At 40.0% G+C, this 20,463-nt stretch overlaps 5 protein-coding genes across 5 annotated transcripts; 3 read left to right on the top strand and 2 right to left on the bottom strand.

The window, feature by feature from the left end:
• The first annotated feature begins 4,525 nt into the window (after nucleotides 1-4,525).
• On the top strand, nucleotides 4,526-7,523 carry LOC101299710 (uroporphyrinogen decarboxylase, chloroplastic-like). Its single transcript, XM_004307670.1, has 6 exons — nucleotides 4,526-4,773; nucleotides 4,925-5,046; nucleotides 5,161-5,271; nucleotides 5,355-5,543; nucleotides 6,023-6,148; nucleotides 6,736-7,523. The coding sequence occupies exons 1-6, from the start codon at nucleotides 4,656-4,658 to the stop codon at nucleotides 7,249-7,251; spliced, it is 1,182 nt and encodes a 393-aa protein (XP_004307718.1). The 5' UTR covers nucleotides 4,526-4,655; the 3' UTR covers nucleotides 7,252-7,523.
• Nucleotides 7,524-8,145: 622 nt separating this feature from the next.
• LOC101309888 (CBL-interacting protein kinase 2-like) lies at nucleotides 8,146-9,438 on the top strand. Its single transcript, XM_004308923.1, has one exon. The coding sequence runs from the start codon at nucleotides 8,146-8,148 to the stop codon at nucleotides 9,436-9,438; it is 1,293 nt and encodes a 430-aa protein (XP_004308971.1).
• Nucleotides 9,439-10,558: 1,120 nt separating this feature from the next.
• Nucleotides 10,559-11,623, top strand: LOC101310178 (CBL-interacting protein kinase 18-like). The gene has a single exon (XM_004308924.1). It carries the CDS (start codon nucleotides 10,559-10,561, stop codon nucleotides 11,621-11,623), a length of 1,065 nt encoding a protein of 354 aa, XP_004308972.1.
• Nucleotides 11,624-11,787: 164 nt separating this feature from the next.
• Nucleotides 11,788-14,655, bottom strand: LOC101299997 (phosphoglucan phosphatase LSF2, chloroplastic-like). The gene is made up of 5 exons (XM_004307671.1): nucleotides 14,361-14,655; nucleotides 13,418-13,623; nucleotides 13,139-13,309; nucleotides 12,760-12,971; nucleotides 11,788-12,306 (listed from the first exon to the last, which is right to left on the bottom strand). The coding sequence occupies exons 1-4, from the start codon at nucleotides 14,635-14,637 to the stop codon at nucleotides 12,768-12,770; spliced, it is 858 nt and encodes a 285-aa protein (XP_004307719.1). The 5' UTR covers nucleotides 14,638-14,655; the 3' UTR covers nucleotides 11,788-12,306; nucleotides 12,760-12,767.
• A 1,466-nt stretch (nucleotides 14,656-16,121) lies between these two features.
• LOC101300289 (adenine/guanine permease AZG1-like) lies at nucleotides 16,122-17,953 on the bottom strand. The gene has a single exon (XM_004307672.1). It carries the CDS (start codon nucleotides 17,926-17,928, stop codon nucleotides 16,195-16,197), a length of 1,734 nt encoding a protein of 577 aa, XP_004307720.1. The 5' UTR covers nucleotides 17,929-17,953; the 3' UTR covers nucleotides 16,122-16,194.
• Between the last annotated feature and the right edge of the window lie 2,510 nt (nucleotides 17,954-20,463).

A 20,463-nucleotide genomic window follows, 5' to 3' on the forward strand; every position in this document is an offset into this window, starting at 1 on the left:
TCATACGTGTAAAATGGTGGGGTTATTCTCTTGTAGTGGGAATATATTCGCCCTTCAGTTAGTTTGACTATTTCCATGGTTTTGATCATCTATCTTTGGTGACTAAAGATATGCCACGGTGGCCGTGTATCGCGTCTTGGTCGTCTACCGCATTTGACCGGAGGTATGGCATTGACAAATTTGTGCATTCGACTTCCTTGAATAAGACTAGATTCTTGATCTTGGACATCATTCTAGCGGTGTTGAGCATTCACACTCCTCTTGATGGTAAGCTTCATCCTCTCCTTTGTCGAGGGAACCAGTAGTCTCCTCCTGGACTTCCTCCACTGATGTTGGGCTTACACGTACCACCTCGACCTTGGGAGAGAGAGAGAGAGAGAGAGAGAGAGAGAGAGAGAGATAGTGTTGTTAGTAATGAAAAAAAGAGAGAAAAATGAAGTTGTGGAGATCCTCTTAGCCTTGGGAAGGCTTGGTATTTATAGGAGGAGAGGTTGATGACATGGAAGGAAGGTATGGGCTCTAAGGGATGGGTCTGACACTCCCAAGGGATGGTCAACCTGACAAGGTACATGACTAACCCCATGTGATGCGATAGGGTTGGTAACACGTGTCGACACTTTGTGGTCTCTTCTTATCATCAAGTCAGTCTTGAGCCATGCCTTCTTGACACGTGGGGAAGGTGGGTGAAGGGTACGTAAACCGTTAGCTGACATGTCTCTATGCGACTCTTGGACGTCCAAGAGAGAGTTTGAGGGTTAAGGCTCTTAAGCCTTGAAGGTCGAACTCTTGGTCTTGGAGCTCAAAGTATCGACCTTGGAGGTTAAGGCTCTAGACCCATTTAGACTATACTTCTCTAATGATTAGGTCACAATATGTTCTAATCTTACCATGCTAGCTAGAAGGTGAGGTAACCACTTGGTGGCATACCAAGACACTTGATGATAGTTCAAGAAAGCCTTTGAATACTAGGTTAGGCATCTCACTATTTTTTACGAGTGAGGATTATCTTTATTTCTTGAATAATGGTTTGGGTGCGTTGAAAGGTTAGAGTCCTAACGTGGCTCTTTAACATTTCAACGATTCCTACGTGGAATTGATTGAAAAGTCAAGTTTCGCTATCGAACCAAATTATGACATCAACAACTCTAACCTATGAATTTTGCAGCTGGATCGGAAGCCATCCAAGTGTGTAGTGTTCGAGGATGAGCTTAGAAGTATAACTGCTGCTCATAATTGTACGATGATCGTCGTAGGATTGATCGGTACCCACCATGTGTATGTGATCTTGCTCGCATAAATATAGAATTTTGATGTAATTGAAGTAGACTGTATATACTGAGTTGAGATTCATGGTTGCACACACATGTATGATCAGGTGCAAGCTGATCTTGCAGTTGCTAGTTTCAATGAACTTTCAGTAATCAATCTACGAAGACTGTTTGCAAATAGGGGTTCTACATTCATGGACCTCCAAAAACATATTATAGAGAAAACTCCGCCGAAGAGGAAGCTTACAATCGATACTATTTTCTGATTGATTATTTGTTGATGTCATAATTTGGTTCGACAACGAACTTGACTTTTCAACTCATTCCACGTAGGGCAAGTTGAAATGTCAAAGAGACACGTAGGACTCTAACCTTTCAAAGCATTTAAACATTTAAGGTGCCTAACTTAGCATTCCGAGTCTCCAACCTTGGACTCTCACCAAGTGTCTTGGACAACCACTAAGTATCTTGGATGATCACCAAGTGATTACCTCACTTTCAGGCATTGGCAAGACTAGAGCATATCGTAACCTAACCATTTGGGAAACCAAGTCCAAACGAATCAAGAACCTTAACTCTCAGGCCAAGAGTTCGACATCCGAGGCTTAGAAGCCTCGACCCCTGATTGTCATAGCCACAACCTCCAAGGCTGATCCTTGACCCTTAGGTCACTCTTAGACATGCAATAGTCAGCTAGAGTGCTAAGGAGAAACTCACCAACTCTTCCATGTGTCATGCTCCAACATCAAGTATGGGTCTCATGACATATGAATGGTGATTCGAGAGTCAAAGCTATCTTTGATGTGCGACACGTATCCTGACACTCCACCAACCTTCCACGTGTCAAGCTCCAACATCAAGCATGTCTATTAGGTATGGCTTTAGTCTGAATCAAGGACAATGGAGCCATAGATATGTGACACGTTCCTTGACCTCCCACTCAATCAAGCACATGCTTGTCAGGCCCATCCCTTGTCAGTCACCCACTTGGTCAAAGCCCATGCCTTCACTTTCCAAAACTATGCCAAAATGCATAGGAGAGGCTATCATTCCTTCTCCCCCAAAGATTATGCCAAAGTGCATCATCTCCCTCTATCTCTACAACTCCATTTCTTATTCTCTTCTCTCCCCCGCCATGCCAAAATGCATAGGAGAGGCTATCATTCCTTCTCCCCCAAAAATGATGCCAAAGTGCATAATCTCCCTCTATCTCTACAACTCCATTACTTCTTCTTTTCTCTCCCAAACCTATGTCAAAGTGATAAGAGAAGCTATCTCACTTCTCCCCCCAAAGATTATGCCAAAGTGCATAATCTCTCTCTATCTCTTTCTTTGCTCGCATGCCAGGGATGCATCAGCCTAATGCCAAAGCATCATACACTTCTAATATCTTTATTCATTATTCAAACACTCTATTGACTTGGGCGTCGGAGAGTGTTTGGCCGGCCTTAGGCTGGTCCTCCGATGATCTTCCTTCTCTTCACTTGTGTAAGTTGTCTTCATGGAGAAAGTTCCTCTCTCATCAAGTGGATGAAGCTCAACGTCGAGTGTGAATGCTCACTAGCAACCGAAGGAAGTCCAAGACGAGAGTATCGGCATCATCCGACAAATGAGCAAGGACACCACCATCACGTGTAGGAAATCCACAATCCAATGGAGTAAGCTCAACGCCGAGTGGACGAAGTCCAAGATGAGACTATCAGTTCTACCCAACAAAAGAGTTTGAAGGCTCAACATCGACCGAAGGAAGCCCACCATCAACACCCGAGGCTATACTATCAGTTCTACCCAACAAATGAGTGTGAAGGCTCAATATCAACCGAAGGAAGTCCAAGACGAACTATCAATTCCCCCAACAGAGTGGAGGAAGCTCGCCATCGAGTGGAGGAAGCTCACCATCGATTGAAGGATGTCAAAGGCTATATGACCACCTCCGCTAAACAACAACAACAATGCTCTAAGACACCTCACTTTAAGAAGAGGAAAGCTGATGTCTATGACCAATAATCCAATCTCATTGAAGGAAGGCGGATGCACAAGACCATCCATGTCATTCCTCAAGTCACATGCGGTGAACAGCCAAGACACGATTCTAGACCACCGAGGCATACCTTCAGCAATCTAAAGTGGATGATCAAGACTACGCTTGTGGACCAACTAATCGAGGAGGGAGATAGACCCACTACAAGAGAACAACCCCACCACTTTACACGTTGGATGTCAATGAAACTCTCATTGACCCATTGGTCCTCCCTCCATGTAATCTAGGCCATCTAGCAGCTGATTTCTTCTTCATTTTAGTTCTTGGTTTTGAACTTTATCTCATTAGCCTTATCTTTGATATACGGATTCATTATAGTGAAAGCATTCATGTGATTAAGTACCCCACTCAAACTCTTTTGGTTCTTGGTTTGCACTCAATGCCTTTGCACTCGATACCTTCGTTTTCAGAAAAGAAGAGCAAATCAGATATAGACCAAAGAAGTTACATGAATATGTACACGCTGCCTAAAGTTGCAATTTGCCACCAAAATACCAATTGCTGCACCTACCAACTGTTTTAGTTCCAGTTTGGTCCGGCCCAGACCCGTATCTGAATAGAGTCTTAAGAGTTGATGGACTCAGGGCCCGGAGCCTTAAAGTGCCCAAAATTTTCTTTTTTCTTTGTGTGATCACATTAGTTTAGTTAAAAACAACCAAAAATAATTAAGAGCATCCAATTAGGGTGGTATTAAATTACAAAAGAGAAAAATGAATATAAAAGCTTACGTTATATTACTATTATTAGTTATTATTTTAGAAAAAAATAGCAGCATAAGTAAGAGATTTGTTGTATTAAAAAGATTTTTAATATAAATAGGATTTCTAATGTTTTTTTGTGGTTAGATTTTGAGTCTAGTTCGTTAAAATTTTTGTGTGTTTCTTAAAAAGAGATTATAAAATTAAATAAATATTATATTTTGAGGGCCCAAATTTGATAATTCAACTTAGGCCTAAAAATTTCTGATTCGGGCCTGGTCCGGCCATCATTGAACACCGGCGGTTAGCACACTGATCTCTCTCTTGGTGTTGGTGTTGCAATTGCACCAGCCAACGCACCGGTGTTCCCGAACCCCAACTGCCCTAACTAACAAGCAACATCCGTCGAGCTAAAAATGAATCAAACGACATCGTATAACCACATTCATTTCCTTAACCGTTGACTGTTGGAGGGGTGTGTGACATGGCAAGAATCAGAGCCCCTTATCGTTATTATTATCATCGTCTGACAAATCTTCATCTTCTTCTTCTTCTCCCTTTTCCTTCTTTCCTTTTCTACTCACACTGATATGCAAACACCTTCTTCTTCTCCATAGTTACCTAAAGCTTTCACCTTTGTCTCCAAACATGTCCTGCATTCACAGCTATGGCTCCATAGCTTGCTTCTCTGCTCCCTCCTCCAATTCATTTACAAGAAGGCGATCCACTCTCTCCCCCAAACCTCGAATTCTCTGCGCTTTAGGAGGTAACAAGTTCAAAGTTCACATCTTTATTTCTGGGTTTTTCATGAAATTGAAGTACTGGGTTTTGCCAAGTTGGGATTTTTAAGCACAAAGTTGGTTGCTTTTGCTAGTTTGATAGATACCCAATTGGGATTTTTCCACATTTTGATTCAGGGAGTGTGGCGGAGCCTCAAGTTACCTCTGTGGCTGAACCCCTTTTGCTCAATGCGGTTCGGGGTGAAGATGTGGAGAGACCCCCAGTTTGGCTCATGAGGCAAGCAGGGAGGTACATGAAGGCAGGTTTATGAATCTTGTACTGTATCACATTGTCTCTGTTATTTGATTCTTAGCTGAGGTCTTGTTTTGTGTAGATAGTCTAGTAACTTGATTCAGTCGTTTTGATTTGATAGAGTTATATGAAGCTCTGTGAGAAGCATCCTTCTTTTCGAGAAAGATCCGAGAATGTGGACCTTGTAGTGGAGATTTCGCTGCAGCCATGGAAGGTTTTCCAGCCTGATGGAGTAAGATGTTGCTAATGTTGCCTATTATCTCTTGTGTTAGGTTGTTTGTATCATTATCTCATGGAGCTTTTTCATTGTGACAGGTCATTTTGTTCTCAGACATTCTTACTCCGCTCTCTGGGATGAACATACCGTTTGACATTGTTAAAGGCAAGGGTCCGGTGATATTTAATCCTTTGAGTAGTGCTGAGCATGTTAATGAAGTGAGAGAGTTTGTTCCTCAAGAGTCAGTCCCGTATGTTGGGGAAGCATTGACAATCTTGCGAGAAGAGGTCTATCCCTATGTCTCCTTATTCAATTTTGATTTTGCTCATTTTCTTGATGTCACTCTACACTAGAGCCAGTTATTCGAATGGATCACTGACAGTGTCTACTTGCTATGGTGTCGATAGTTTGCTGATAGATATGGAATTTGGAATAAGTAGCTCTACATGTGCTGTGATCATTGTATTGTTTAACCTCATTCTTTCACAAATTTTACGATTATGTTGGACAGCATGTATTTCAGAAGATTTAATACTGCATATTATGACAATATATCCTAAATGCTAGCATCCCAAAACTTCACTTGAACCCATACTTATAAGTTACAACCTTCACTTGTTTCACATTATCAGTATGGATACTTTACATCTAAATAGTTCTTTATTTACACTAAAGTTATTGACATTAGACAAGATTTGAATGTCTTCTTTGCTTCAGCAAAGATTATAACCTTAGGTATATTGATCTGTTTCTTTACTTTTGCCAGGTAGATAATAAGGCAGCGGTGTTAGGTTTTGTTGGTGCTCCTTTCACTTTAGCATCATATGTGGTCGAAGGTGGTTCATCAAAGCACTTCTCAAAAATAAAGAGATTAGCTTTCTCTCAACCCAAGGTAATTTTGGTGCTGCTTTTTATCGTATTTTATGCAATCGTTTGAGGTTTATTAGCATAGCTTGTACTCTTGTGACTCTATGACTACTTGCTGGGGTTTATTTTGTTCTGGATCATTAAACCCTTAATCGCTGCACTGTAACGTCTCTGGAGTTTCTTTTATTTTTGTGACTTGGGGTCTGAAAATTGGTCCAGCTAGTCATTGTATTTCATCTTTTGTTATTCAATCATGGACTCATGGTTACCTGCATTGTGAGACAGCCAATATGTAGGTTTATAGCATCCTCCTTTATTGCTAAATTTATTGATGGTAATTAGCTCTCATCATCTGGCACCTCTATATTACTTCCTCTCGGGTATGGGTTAATAGCTTCTAGGGTACTTTGTTTGTGAGGATTTAGGTTTCAAATCCATCTCTTAACATTTCACTAGGACTTAGGTTTTTGTCTTTCTGGGAATGTAAATCTAGAAGTAGATACTTTGTTTAGTCCACAAATCATCTCGTCTTCTTTCTTGTTTAGTTAATGCCTTCTCCCTTACTTCTTTGTCTGTTGACTCCACTCCAATGAATTGTGGTTCCTTCCTCAGGTCCTCCATGCATTACTTCAGAAATTTGCAACTTCAATGACAAAGTATATTCAATACCAAGCTGATAGTGGAGCTCAAGCAGTTCAGATATTTGACTCATGGGCCACAGAACTCAGCCCTGTGGATTTTGAGGAATTCAGTCTTCCATACTTGAAACAAATTGTGGATGAAGTGAAACGGACTCATCCAGATCTTCCTTTAATTCTTTATGCCAGTGGGTCTGGGGGTTTGCTTGAGAGGCTAGCTTTGACTGGCGTGGATGTAGTTAGCTTGGACTGGAGTGTTGACATGGCTGAAGGTAGAAAGCGACTGGGACCAAATGTAGCCGTTCAAGGTAATGTGGATCCTGGTGTTCTCTTCGGTTCAAAAGAATTCATCACCAGTAGAATACATGATACTGTGAGGAAAGCTGGTAGAGGGAAACATATTTTGAATCTTGGCCATGGAATTGTAGTAGGTACACCAGAGGAGAACGTTGCCCATTTCTTTGAAGTTGCGAAAGACATCAGATATTAACAATTTTGCTTAGTTGAGTTCTCTTCTCAGTAATTTTTTTATTCCAATTCAAGTCCTTTCTTCCTTGTTAAAGTAAACTGCTCTTTTATTATTTGTTGATGCAGATAACGTATAGTTCAGTTCAGCTAGCTATGCTTTCTAATCTTTTTGGTGTTAATATTCAGAAAAATGTGGAACATATCCCGTATCTTTTTCTACTTTTTCGTTGTTAATATTTATTGTAATGTTCACATAATGACTAAGAAATTAATGGTTGGTGATCATAGGTCATTAGTAACCAAGTGAACATGTTTATAAGTTGTTCTTATCTTTTGTTTTCTTTGATGAACTGTGAGATTTTGGAACATGTTTTACGATGTGTTTGAGTTTGAGACTTGCTATTTGATCTTTAAAGCCTTTGAAACTAGGACCCCGGGTTAGATCATCGACACAAAGATTGAAAGCTTTTGCTGAGGTCTGTGTATAAGGAGGTTCAAGATATGATGGGAAGATTTTTGACTGGATTCAGTTTGGATCTGGGATGATTTCTTTCTCTTTTTAAGTTTCGGGTCATAATTTTTGGACATCTTTTGAATATTTTGGGGAGGTGTTAGTTTCCAGATTCTTTTAGGTTTGTTGTCTTCCAAGCCAAGTTGGTATATTTTCCTAATGTTGGTTGAAGATTCTTTGCTCGTTATAGTAGTAACTTTCCGTTTTTTGTTGGTTCTACTGCTCATTATAAACGCAGTTGCTCGTGCTTTGTAAATTCAGTTGATCATGTTACTGATGTAGTTTAGAGAGTTCATCCATCTTCCTCTGATTTTGATAAATCTGTGTTCACGTGATCTTGCTGTGTTGAAATTTCTGGAAAGCTTACCAGAGACTAGTTTTACTGTCGTCCATTACGATTCAGGAATGGACAAGGAGGGGGAGGTGTTGCTGGGGAAGTACCAACTTGGGAAGCTCTTAGGGCAGGGGGGCTTTGCAAAGGTCTACCACGCAAGGAGCCTCAAAACCAACCAGATTGTAGCCATTAAGATCATCAGCAAAGAGAAGGTTTTTGAATTGGGACTCGTTGATCAGACCAAAAGAGAGATTTCTATTATGAGACTGCTTAAACACCCCAACATAGTGCAGCTATATGAAGTCATGGCCACCAAAAAGAAGATCTACCTTGTCATGGAATACGCAGAAGGCGGCGAGCTTTTTCAAAAGATAAATAAAAGGAGGCTCAAGGAGGAAGCAGCAAGGAGATTCTTCCAACAACTCATCACTGCTGTCGACTTCTGCCACAAGAGAGGTGTTTTCCATCGCGATTTGAAGCCCGAGAACTTGCTGCTAGATAAAGATGGAGTGCTGAAGGTGTCGGATTTTGGGTTGAGTGCGTTTTCTGAATCGAAGAGGAAACATGCTTTACTGCATACAACTTGTGGCACTCCTAATTATGTAGCTCCTGAAGTTATCCGGCTTGGAGCCTATGATGGAGCTAAAGCTGATATATGGTCTTGTGGGGTGATCTTGTTTCAACTATTGGCTGGTTATCGTCCCTTCGATGACTCAAATCTAAACAACATGTTTAGGAAAATATGTGCATCAGAATATCGATGTCCCCGGTGGTTTTCCGATGACATAAGAAAGCTCTTGTTTGGAATCCTCAACACAAATCCGAATGAAAGGTTTCTTGCTTCAGACATAATGAGAAGTAGCTGGTTTCAAGAAGGACTCAGCTCCAAGATTAAAACAGAAGTGGAAGATGTTGATGGGGAGTCTGATGACTGTGACAAAAGCGAGAACCAAGAGACTATTACACCCGCCACTTTGAGTGCTTTCGATATCATATCTCTCTCTAGTGGATTCGATCTTTCTGGCTTGATGATGCAGAAGGATGCAAAGAGATCAGCTGTGCAGTTCACATCCGCGCAATCTGCGACATCCATCATGACAAAGCTGAGGGATATTACTCGGAAACTGAAGCTGAAATCGAAGAAAGAAGGAGCATCATTGAAGTTAATGAAGGGGGCATTATCCATAGAAGCCGAAATTTTTGAGTTCACTCCATCCTTTCATTTAGTGGAGATGAAGAAATCTAATGGGGATACATTTGAGTTTAGGAAGATGGTAGACGAGGATATAAGGCCGGCTCTCAAAGACGTCGTCTGGACATGGCAGGGTGAGCGCAGTAACAACAATAGCAGCATCTGCGTTTGATATACACAAAATTAACTGCATACATCTCTTTGTGGTGCTAATCTTTAACTCCTACCAAATTAAACGTATAAAGTTCTAGTCTGTAACAGGTGACATGCTAACGTAGCTGTCTATATTACTAGCTAAGTGACCAAAGCTTATATTTGAGCAATAAATTGAGTTTAAATCAATGCAAATTTCTACGTATATCTATTGTCTATCTATTATAGGTTTCCTGCATTTCCATACAAAATTTGCAAACAGTGGCACTTTTATGTTTCCCTTATGATAGTAAGCTGGGAAAGAAAGAAGCTCATCAGTCATTGAGCTGAGAGTTAAGGAATACTGTGGCTCTAGTATTGTTTCATGAATACTGTATCAGATTTGCACAATACACAGCTTATAATCCTGAAATCCTGATTGCACTTATTCTCGATACCATATTTATTCAGTTAATTTGGTCACATTACTCTTAATTAATCATATACATATAATAGCTAAAATAACATGGTCAGCTACAGATTTTATAAGCCATTCCGGTGATGAAACTACTCTAGATAGACCTTTTCACAAGTAATCTGAATCGAAATCTCTTCCCTGCAATGCATTATGCATCCATTAAACAAATATCCTGAAAATTTGAAAGTAATTCTCCTATGGTTTCCAACATCCTGAAGACTCCAGTAATATGACATCTAGATCTTCTACGATATTCTTTCCTTTGGTTCTACCTCAAGGATAAGATTACTACCCAAAACCAAAATTCAATTTAGGATTTATAAGTTAGAATTAGATTTCTTACAAAGTACTGAACGGGAAGGTTTAGGATAAATCCAATGTTTCAGTATACGGTATTTTATTTTTTTAGTCTTTCTACTTTCCTGTTTTGTTTAGATTTGCTATCTTGTAAGCCAAGCATAGTATTTTCAGTTAAGATTTTGTTCGCTATGGTTACTTACCGTTTTCTGTTATCCACTCCTAATGGTCCTCTATAAGAGCACTTGCTGAGGCTTGTAAACAGTGTATCGAATTATCAATGTAACCAGAGATCTTCTGTCTTCTCCGGTGTGCTCCAGATCACGCTGTGTCGAATTTCCGAATTTCCTGCCAGAGACTAGTTTGTGGTCATATCTGTGTACTAATGTTGAAGCTATATCGTGTTGGTATGAAGAGGGGGAAAGTGTTGATTGGGGGGAAGTACGAACTCGGGAAAACTTTAGGTCAAGGAACCTTTGCAAAAGTTTATAGAGCAAGGAACCTCGAAACTAATAAGAGTGTGGCCATTAAAGTAATGCACAAAGATATGGTTGCGAAAGAAGGACTAGTTGAAAGAGAGATAGCTATCATGAGAATGCTTAAACACCCAAACATAGTGCAGCTATATGAAGTCATAACCATCAAAGACAAGATCTACCTTGTCATGGAATATGCGAAAGCCGGTGAGCTTTTCCACAAGATAGCAAAAGGAAAGCTGGATGAAGAAGAAGCAAGAAGTTACTTCCAACAGCTGATTGCCACCGTCGACTTCTGCCACAAGAGAGGTGTTTACCACCGCGATTTGAAGCCCGAGAATTTGCTGCTAGATGAAAATGGAGTGTTGAAGGTATCAGATTTTGGGTTGAGTGCGCTTGCTGAATCGAAGAGGAGAGATGTTTTACTACATACAAGTTGTGGCACTCCTCCTTATATAGCTCCCGAAGTCCTAGGCAGTAATGCCAGTAAAGGCTACGATGGAGCCAAAGCCGATATATGGTCTTGTGGGGTGATCTTGTATACACTATTGGCTGGTCAGGTTCCATTTCGTGATCCAAATATGATAATCATGTTTAGAAAAATATGCGCAGCAGATTATAGATGTCCGAGGTGGTTTTCAGATGAAGTGAGGAGTCTTCTGTCTAGGATCCTCAACCCAGATCCACATAAAAGGATTCTTATTTCAGAGATAATGGAAACTGGCTGGTTCAGAAAAGGCTCTAAATCCATTACGACCATCACAGAAGTAGAAGACCCGGGTTTGTTGGGTGCTGGTGCAGGGTCTGACGATCGTGACAACAATGAGAGTCAAGAGCTTGCTAGACCAACCTCTTTGAACCATTTTGATATGATATCTCTGTCAAGCGGATTAGATCTGTCTGGTTTGTTCAAGATTTGCATGGTTCGAATTGCCAGCGTGTGTTCTTCAAAATTTACAGCTACACTTTCATGAAGTCTGTGTTCATGTCGAATGTGATTTGCATACCTGCAGCGGCTATTCTTTTTTTCTGTTCAAATTTTACCTTCATATAGTGGTAGTCTGTAAACGATGACAGGGCATTGTAGCTGTTTACTAAGTAGCCGATACTTGTAAATGAGCTCAAAATCAATAAAATTTCAGCACATTTAGTTTCTGTTATATATTTATCAACATCTTTCATAACAAACTTGGAAACGATGGCGCTATAGTTTATGCTCCCCAAAGATCATATAATACCGTGGTATTAGTGTTTCATACCATCAAATAATTGTAGAACTTAAACAATCTAATAGCAAACTCCACTCGTTTGTTAACGAAAACTTAAAACTTTAATTTGCAGGATCTGACATAAAATTGCACCTAAAAGGTCGCATACCTGCATACCTATACATATATTATCAGATTTGCATGCACAGCTTAAATACTGTCGATGCAATCTCAGTGCAACATATTGCAATCTCAGTGCAACATTTATTTACTTTAGGCACATTATTAAGCATATACATTACCTGAGCTAGATATTTCTTGAACACACAGGGTAGGTGGGAAAAGGATGAGCATGCTGGAAAGGCATGCCCCAGATACATACCTCTGCTTTGTGCCCAACACTATTTCTCTTCCACACTGATGAACAATGGTTTGAATTACATGGAAACCTGTGAAGTAGAGAATTGCAGGTGAGCTGAAAAGAAACTGCATTATGCTTCAAGAGTTCAAGTTAAGACATGACTTGATTCATGATTCATGAATAGTGTAGAAATAAAAAGGAAACTGTTTTGTCTGGATCTAAACCCTAAGTAGAAGATTACGCTAAAACTGTAAAAGCTTCAGAGCGACCTTGGGAGTTTTAGGGAAGAGAAAGTATTTCCAAGCCAGCCATGCGTTGGAATGAGACTAGTTTAGAAGGTTCTTAGGAGCATCAGTATTTACATTAAGTTTAATACCAAATTGTTGTTATGCTGGCAGATCAACTACATGAATAGTTGGCCAGTAAAAGACATGGTTCTTCGAAATCTTAGACACAGTACCTCTGGAGACAGCCTGAGATTTTTAGAATAGATAGCTTGCAATTATGGACTGGAGTTTAATGAGAAAGGAAAGTTGATTACCTAAGTGTTCATGTTCCGCGGAGAGAAATGACACGGTCTTGAATCAACTTCCTTTCCCAATCTGCCATATCCTCAAATGCATATTCAGGAAGATTCTCAAAGGGCTCCTTCCATGGATCATTTTTGGCCAGATCATAAGTAGCTCCTTGTATTGCCCTCTTATTGGGTCCACAGGGTCTCTTGGAAGTCAATGCATCATATGCTGCATTGAGCTGCACATAGCCACACAATAGAAGCAATGAACATCTGAGTTTCACAAATAATATGGTCTTCACCAAGGCCTTCTTACAACACTGTCGGAATGCTGAAAAGTTTTTTTTTAAAAAAAATGGCATGATGCAGTTTCTTGAACCAAATAAAAATACATAGATAAACTCACATTCATTCCAAGGAACCAGTACATGTAAGCTATTGCCACAGCAGGGGCCCTTCCCAGTCCGGCAGTGCAATGAACGTACACTTTTCCTTTTCCTTCAGATATGGCCCATTCCAGTGATGAAACTGCTTTCGGTAGACCATTTCGCAAGGAATCTGGATCAAAATCCTTTGCCTGTAAAGAAAGGCAAATGCACAAAAGTGGTAACATCTAGAATGGTTCACCCACATACTCAAAACGTTTTCACTGTTAAATGAATAATGCAAGGAAGAATCTGCTTACAGGTCTCCTCATGTGACGAATTCCGACTTCTTTACATCTATTTATGATTGACTGCAAGTCAATTCCCCAATATTCAACATCCTTGTCCTGCTGCAAGTTTAGAATGTATGCCACATTCTCTACTTCTCTCAGGTGATCTATATCTTCTGGTTTCTGAGGCTGGGAGCCCACGATCAAGTTATCAGTTATCAGTGTGTAGTTCATGCCTGAACATTGAACAGTAGCAATCAAATTAGCTGAAGAACCAGAATCAAGTCCATTGTACCATTCTTCCTTACTATCAGAATAAAATTGGCAATGCTTATTTTCTCTAAACATTTACTCCAAATGCAAAACCCAAGCTTCCTTAGCTCTTCACCTATTACCATGCTCCTAGTTACTCAGAATTTGAAAAGACGAAACTGCAACGTAAGGTTCTGATTCATTAACGATTGATCGAAAAAACTATTTAGGATAATAATTTGGCCAAAATGACAATGCTGCTGCCTAAGTAGTTCACATTATCAAAAGACATTTCAGACAAACTAGATAATTTTTCCCACTGTTAAAGAAGACCAGCTTTCTGGGCCAAAAAGGAGAAAGAGGAACAAGAAAGCGATTTTCTACAGTGCAATGTACCGCTTCTGAGGCACCCACTTCCCAAAGTATCAAACTTTATCAAGCTCTAAATCCTGTGCAAAGTTTCTTTATAAAGTGGCCCATTTTCTGGAGAAAAGTTGCAATGAAAAGTCAATTAGTCTACCATATTCCAGTAAAAATCACAACAGAAAAGCTACCCACTCACTAAAAATCCAACCTTTTTCGATTCATATGACAAATCTCAAATCCACCACATGAAACTCATACTAAATTCAAACAACCTAGACATTGGTTTTCAATTCCCAAATGTGAATGGGGGCAGAAGAACAAATAAAATAATATAATGATGGAAAGGAGAACTGACCCAGATCATGATGATATTCATATGGGTTCCTCATCATCCTCTTCATAGCTGTATTGTAATCCTCAACCACTTTGGTTGAATTTGAGGCTGTACTGCTTTTGGGTTTCTTTTCAATCCCACTCTCTGGCAATCCACAATAGACTTTGCTCAATTTGAAGGAGTTGTTGGAACCCATTAAACAATTGCATGAAGATTTCTGCATCTTCTTCAAGAACACATCTTTTTCAAGAGGAGCTGTGAACACTGAGCTCAAACAACTGTTCCCAACACTTGCCATTCTTTCCTTTCCTCTTTTGCTCTCAGATGCTGTGATTTGCCTACCAGAAGTTTTATACCACACAACTGGTTTGTCCAAAATGCCCTTGTCCTTCATTCACAAATCATAATACCCTATTGTTTAGATCCCTCTTAAGTTCCAAGATGATATTTTTAGGATCTCACAATCAGGTTTTCAATGTACTCTGTTGATTAATCAGAAAAAATAACTTCGTTCTTCTTCTTACTACTTCTTCTTACTTGGGTAACAGTGTTCTCAATCTAATACACAAATTATAATTCTATAATGGGTTTGGAGAATTGAGGCCATTAATTTGGTGACACACTAGCTGAATAACATAATCTAAATTTGGTGTCAATTCACATGAGAACCTGCATATGTGTCCCTAATCCTATGCTTATTTGTGTCCTGGGTTAGTTTAAAACAAATCCAGATTGGGGCTTTTAGGATTAGAGAGTGGCACATGCAACACCACCATGTTTGATGTTTCATGTCAGATCAACACAGCCAAGAATATGTTCTCTACTCAGCTTTGCCCCTTCTCCTTTTGCCTTTCTTTAAGCCCATTGCGGAATTATGGTTATGATGGCAATAAGAATATTGATCATATGTCCATTACCAGCTTAACCAGCCAATCATGCTCATCAATTTCTGACTATGTCAATTATTATGTACAAAGAAAAAACCAGATGAGAATTCTGGTACTTTTGGTGCAATCAGTTAAATCCCCACTAGAAAACAACACAACTGGACAGGTGTTTGCATGGTATCAGAATTCCCCACTAAATCCTGCCTTGAAGAACCTTGTGAGTTGTGGTTTTCGTAGGGGCCAATTCAAAACCAGGACTCCAGGAGTAGATTTATGCAACTTTTTCCAGATCTTGACATGAGAGAATCACTTGTTATTCTGAATCTGAAGTTTGATTTTACTTCATATCCTTGTTGTCCTCATGGACTGGATACTAGCTAGTACCAGTGCACCATAACTTGCTTAGTTTACTATACTTTATGCCATTGATCTTATCTTGGCAAATAAAAATGTATACTTTATGCTCTTCTTCTTTTCCATTGTTTTAGTATTAGTTAGTACCATAATCAATTACAATGAATATATAAGCATTTGGTTCAGGAAAATAAGGCCTTGAGGACTAAAGAAAAAACTCATTGACTCACAAATTAATGAAAGCTTCTTTCTTTCACATCATTATCTGAAATAGGATAACCACTATACAATAACCCATCAAAGGAAACAAATTCAAGAAACTACACAGGCTTAAGCACGAAGTATGTCATCACCGGAAATTGAGTACTGTGTTACAAGCTGAACTGAACGAAGAATGTCATATACCGGTTTATAGTAAAAACAACCATACAGTTCCAGACAATAGGTGCATTTGGTCACAAAGACGACAGAAGAAAAGAGTTAAACAATATGTAAGTATTTACATCAATGAATGTCACCAATTCCTATATTGAAACTTAGAAAATTAATCTCTGACAAAAAAAAAAAGACAAAAAAAAAAGGAAAAAACTAAGGAGAAGAAGAAGAAGAAGAAGCTAAACTTCAAGCTCTTTCGCAGCTTGGTCATCTTTGGGCTGATCATGCACCACCCCATTTCCATTGACCACCACAACTCCTTCTTCACCTTTCAAAACTCCAAGCTTCACTAAAAGCTCTCTGCTCCAATCCCATAGGTGCAGAACAATATAGGTCCCAATCCCACCAATCAAACCATAGGCTATTGAATACGTCAACGGCATCAGTATCAAAGTCACAAACGCCGGTATCGCCTGCCTCATATCATCCCACTCTATCTCCACCACCGACTTCATCATCAACACCCCCACCAATATCAGCGGCGGCCCCACCGCCCACGCCGGAATCGAAGCCAATAACGGCGTGAAGAAAAACGCAAAGAAAAAGTACCCCGCCGCCGTTAAAGCCGTCAGCCCCGTACGTCCTCCTTCTCTTATCCCCGTCGACGACTCTATAAACGTCGTCACCGGTGACGTGCCGAGCAAGGACCCCACCACTATCGACGTGGCGTCCGACATGAAGGCAAAGTACTGACCTTCGAAATTACCGTTTTGGTCCATGAATCCGGCGAAGCGTGCCATGGAGTAGAGCGTACCGGTCGTGTCCAATATGTCTACGTATAGGAACGTAATTAGGGCTTCCCAGAAATACCCTTTTCCGAAGCTCTTGAAGCTGAGGGCCCCCGCCGTGGATTTGATAGTGTGGACATCTACGACTTGCTTGAAATACTCGAACGCCGCGTTCCCGGCGTCGGAGTCAGGGAACGCCGTTACTTGTGTGTTACGGAACCATGACACGGCCGTGACGAACACGATGCCGTAGATCATGGCCCCCTTTACGTTTTTGACTAGGCAATAGGCTATGATGATGAAGCCGACCACACCGAGCCAGAATGTGGGGCTCTCCATCCGGTCTCGGGTGCAGAATATGTCACCCGAGACCGTGCCGCCAGCTAGCAGGCTGACGGTGCCGTTCGCGGCCGCTACGACGGGCGCGAGCATGGCGCGCGACTTGGTGGGACAGGCTCCGATCGTGACGAGGGTGGAGGAGCTGTAGCCGATGAGTCCGATGCCTTGGTTGGACTGGAGGCCGATGAAGGCGAGGAAGAGGCCGATGCCGGCGGAGGAGCTGATCCGGACGGGTTTAGGGATCAACTTGGCGAGATGGGCGCGGAGTCCGATGGCGGAGATGAGGAGGAAAATTAGTCCTTCCATGAAAACGGCTGCCAAGGCGCTCTGGTATGAGACGTTGCCGGAGCCGTGAAACCCGACGACGGTGTAGGCGAAGTAAGCGTTGGTGCCCATTCCGGGGGCCAAAGCGAGAGGGAGGTTGGCGAAGGCGCCCATGATGAGGCAGCCGATGAGGGAGGAGGCGACGGTGGCGACAATGAGGTCTTTTCTTACGCGGTCAAGGCAGGCGGCGTAGCCGGAGTTGACAGGGTCGAATTTACACGACTCGTCGGGCTGGATGACGGTTCCGGTGCAGTTGGCGGCGGAGAAGGAGGGGTTGGAGCAGAGGGGTATGCAGTCGGAGACGGAACAGGTGCCGCCGGAGTCGGTGAGGATGGAAGCGTTGACGGCGAGGATGTAGGCCATGGTGAGAAACGTGGCGGTGCCGGCGCGGAGCTCGGTGGTGAAGGTGGAGTTGCGCTCGGTGAGTTTGAAGCGCTTGCCGACTCGGCTCTTGGCGACGTAGGTGTTGAGGCGAGTTAAGTGACTAGGGTTTGCCGGCGGCCGAGGATCCTCCATGACCATTGGTGGTGGTGGAGGTTAATTTGTTCAGAGAGAGTTTGAGGGTTTGATGTGGTGAAGATGACTGTGTGAGATTGGTGGGTTTTTGTATATATAGTAAATTAGGGATGTGAAGAAGATGGCAGGGTGATCGACTTACTTGCGTATTAAGAGAGAGATTCCAACAGGAGAGGAGAGGGATCTTCTTTTTTAATGTGTTAAAATGTTTTACAGGACTTTCCCTATGATTCTCAATTTGACTTTCTTTTTGTAATTAATTTCTTTAAATTGATTTGTACCATAAATTGATACATTTTGATTATGACGAATCTATAATCCGAGCGGTACAATTTATGGTATATGTAAAACATTATTCAAAATTTATTTACATCGTTTAAAATTAATTACGAAATAGTGTAACTTTAGTTCAATTTTGATGATTACATGATCGTAACTAAAGAAACCGTAGCGACAAACATCAAAACCCGGTAGATGGATAGCGAGCGAGGAGATTAGTCACATTGCACTTTCAAGGTTTTTGTAACTTGTAATCAAGAAATGCGACAAACATCAGTATGTTTAAGCAGCTTCCTAACTACTATGTGAGTAACGTCAATTCTTACCGTTTCTATTATTGTAACAAACTCAGTTGTTTAAGTATGTTGGATTCCCTTTAATAATAAAAAAAATTGTTGGATACAAAACTTGATATCTTATTATTTACAAACGTTCAAAGAAATATAACAGAAATGTATAATAGTGTTCTATACACTTACATGACACTTATTGGAAGAACATGCATGCATGTTTTTTTTAGGTACAAATGAGGGTCAAATTCTCAAACCACAAGCAACAAACATGAACAAACATTTCCATGTGCATCGAACAAAAACAGATTATTCTTTTCTTTTTTCTTTTTTTTTTAAGAAAAGATTATATTGATGCATGTACTTAATTACTAGGAAATTATCAGCTTACCAACATATTTCCATTATCAGATATATATAGCAAAGAAAATGTATAAAAGGAAAATTATATTGAAAGAAATTGTTTTTGTCAATTGCGAAAGCAAAATTGGTATATGCATGACGAAGTGTTTGGTAATGCAAATGTCATTGTGTGTGAAAATTGTGTGAAATGTGGTCTCAACTCTCGATTATAAGTGTGAACAATGATGAGCAGCAGCTAGTTTTGTTGTTTCGAAAACTTTGAAATTCAACTGAATTAAAATAGAGACCAAAAACCCACTAGTTAGAAGTTAGACCCGTAAGCAAAGGCTGGAGCGTCGGAGTTGAATTATATTAACTTCCCGATCGAATTTGATGATTGATTTGTCAAATAACTAAACTATTGACGTAATTCATCCAAACATTACAGTGTGACTCTTCTTTTCTATATAGCTTGATGTGATTTCCAGCTTAGACAGCAACTATTCTAGTCGATTTGTGTTTCACACTATACATCATGATAAACTTGATTAAAATGTGTGGAGAAACTTGTTCCAAAAATTTGAAGTTAACTCCTGATAGAGACAAATTTCTAATATATGCCTAGCGGGGTCGAATCCGAAGTTGACTTCGTTTTCAGAAAATTGTGATTGAAATGAAACAAAATTCCTGGAGATATTTTAATTGAAATTTCCATAGCAAGTAGCCTACTTCGGTACCACTCTCTCTCGCTTAAGACTTTGACACAAATTATTAATATATATAGAAACATGCTTGGGAATTGGGATATTCTAACTCATACGTATAGCCGGCCAGAGTTTATTTTCAACTAAAACCATGGATTAGTTAAGTAATTTAGACCAAATTACCCAAAGATTCTACCTCAATTATGCTACATATATGCATAAGAATCTTGTCATTTGCATGCTTAATAATGCACCTTGAGAAGGCAATAGTTTGCAGCTGGAGCCATGTAATAACAAGCTGTTAAATTGTTGATAAACAAATTAAACCCAGCTAATTAATTAACCGGCCAAAAGTTTGCATCATGATGCTTCATGCAACTTAAGATTAGTCTGTGTTTAAGAGCATCTTTAGTAATGTTTACTATTTTTTAGTTAAATTTTAGTCAAATTAGTTAAAATATCATTTTGACTAACCATTTTTAAAATGCGCCTGCATCAATGCTCTCTATTTTAGCTAGCATTACATCAACATTATTCTTTAAATAAATATTAAATCGTTTAAATATATTTTTATATCACATAAAATATCTTACAATGAATGTATAAAATTATAGCTAGTCACATATGAGTCATCTCGCTCTCTATATTTAGCTAACAAGATAGCTAAAAGTTATAATAGCTAAACTTTGGCTAGTCTGTTGGAGCTCCGAAAATATCAAAAAAGATAAACACGTTCTTTAAAATAGCTAAAATATTAATAGGGAGTCTATTAAATTTTCTCTAAGTACCATGTGAATACTCTTTAGGCTAGATAGGGATTAATTTTCACACCTTCACCATTGTGGATTCGATCATATTAAATTATCGAAACCATTGATTTTCTTAGGTTGTCGTGATAATGAGATGATGAAAAATCAAACTAAACA

This window comes from Fragaria vesca, linkage group LG7 (genome assembly GCF_000184155.1).
Source record: "Fragaria vesca subsp. vesca linkage group LG7, FraVesHawaii_1.0, whole genome shotgun sequence".
In the NCBI taxonomy this organism is placed as follows: Eukaryota; Viridiplantae; Streptophyta; class Magnoliopsida; order Rosales; family Rosaceae; genus Fragaria; species Fragaria vesca.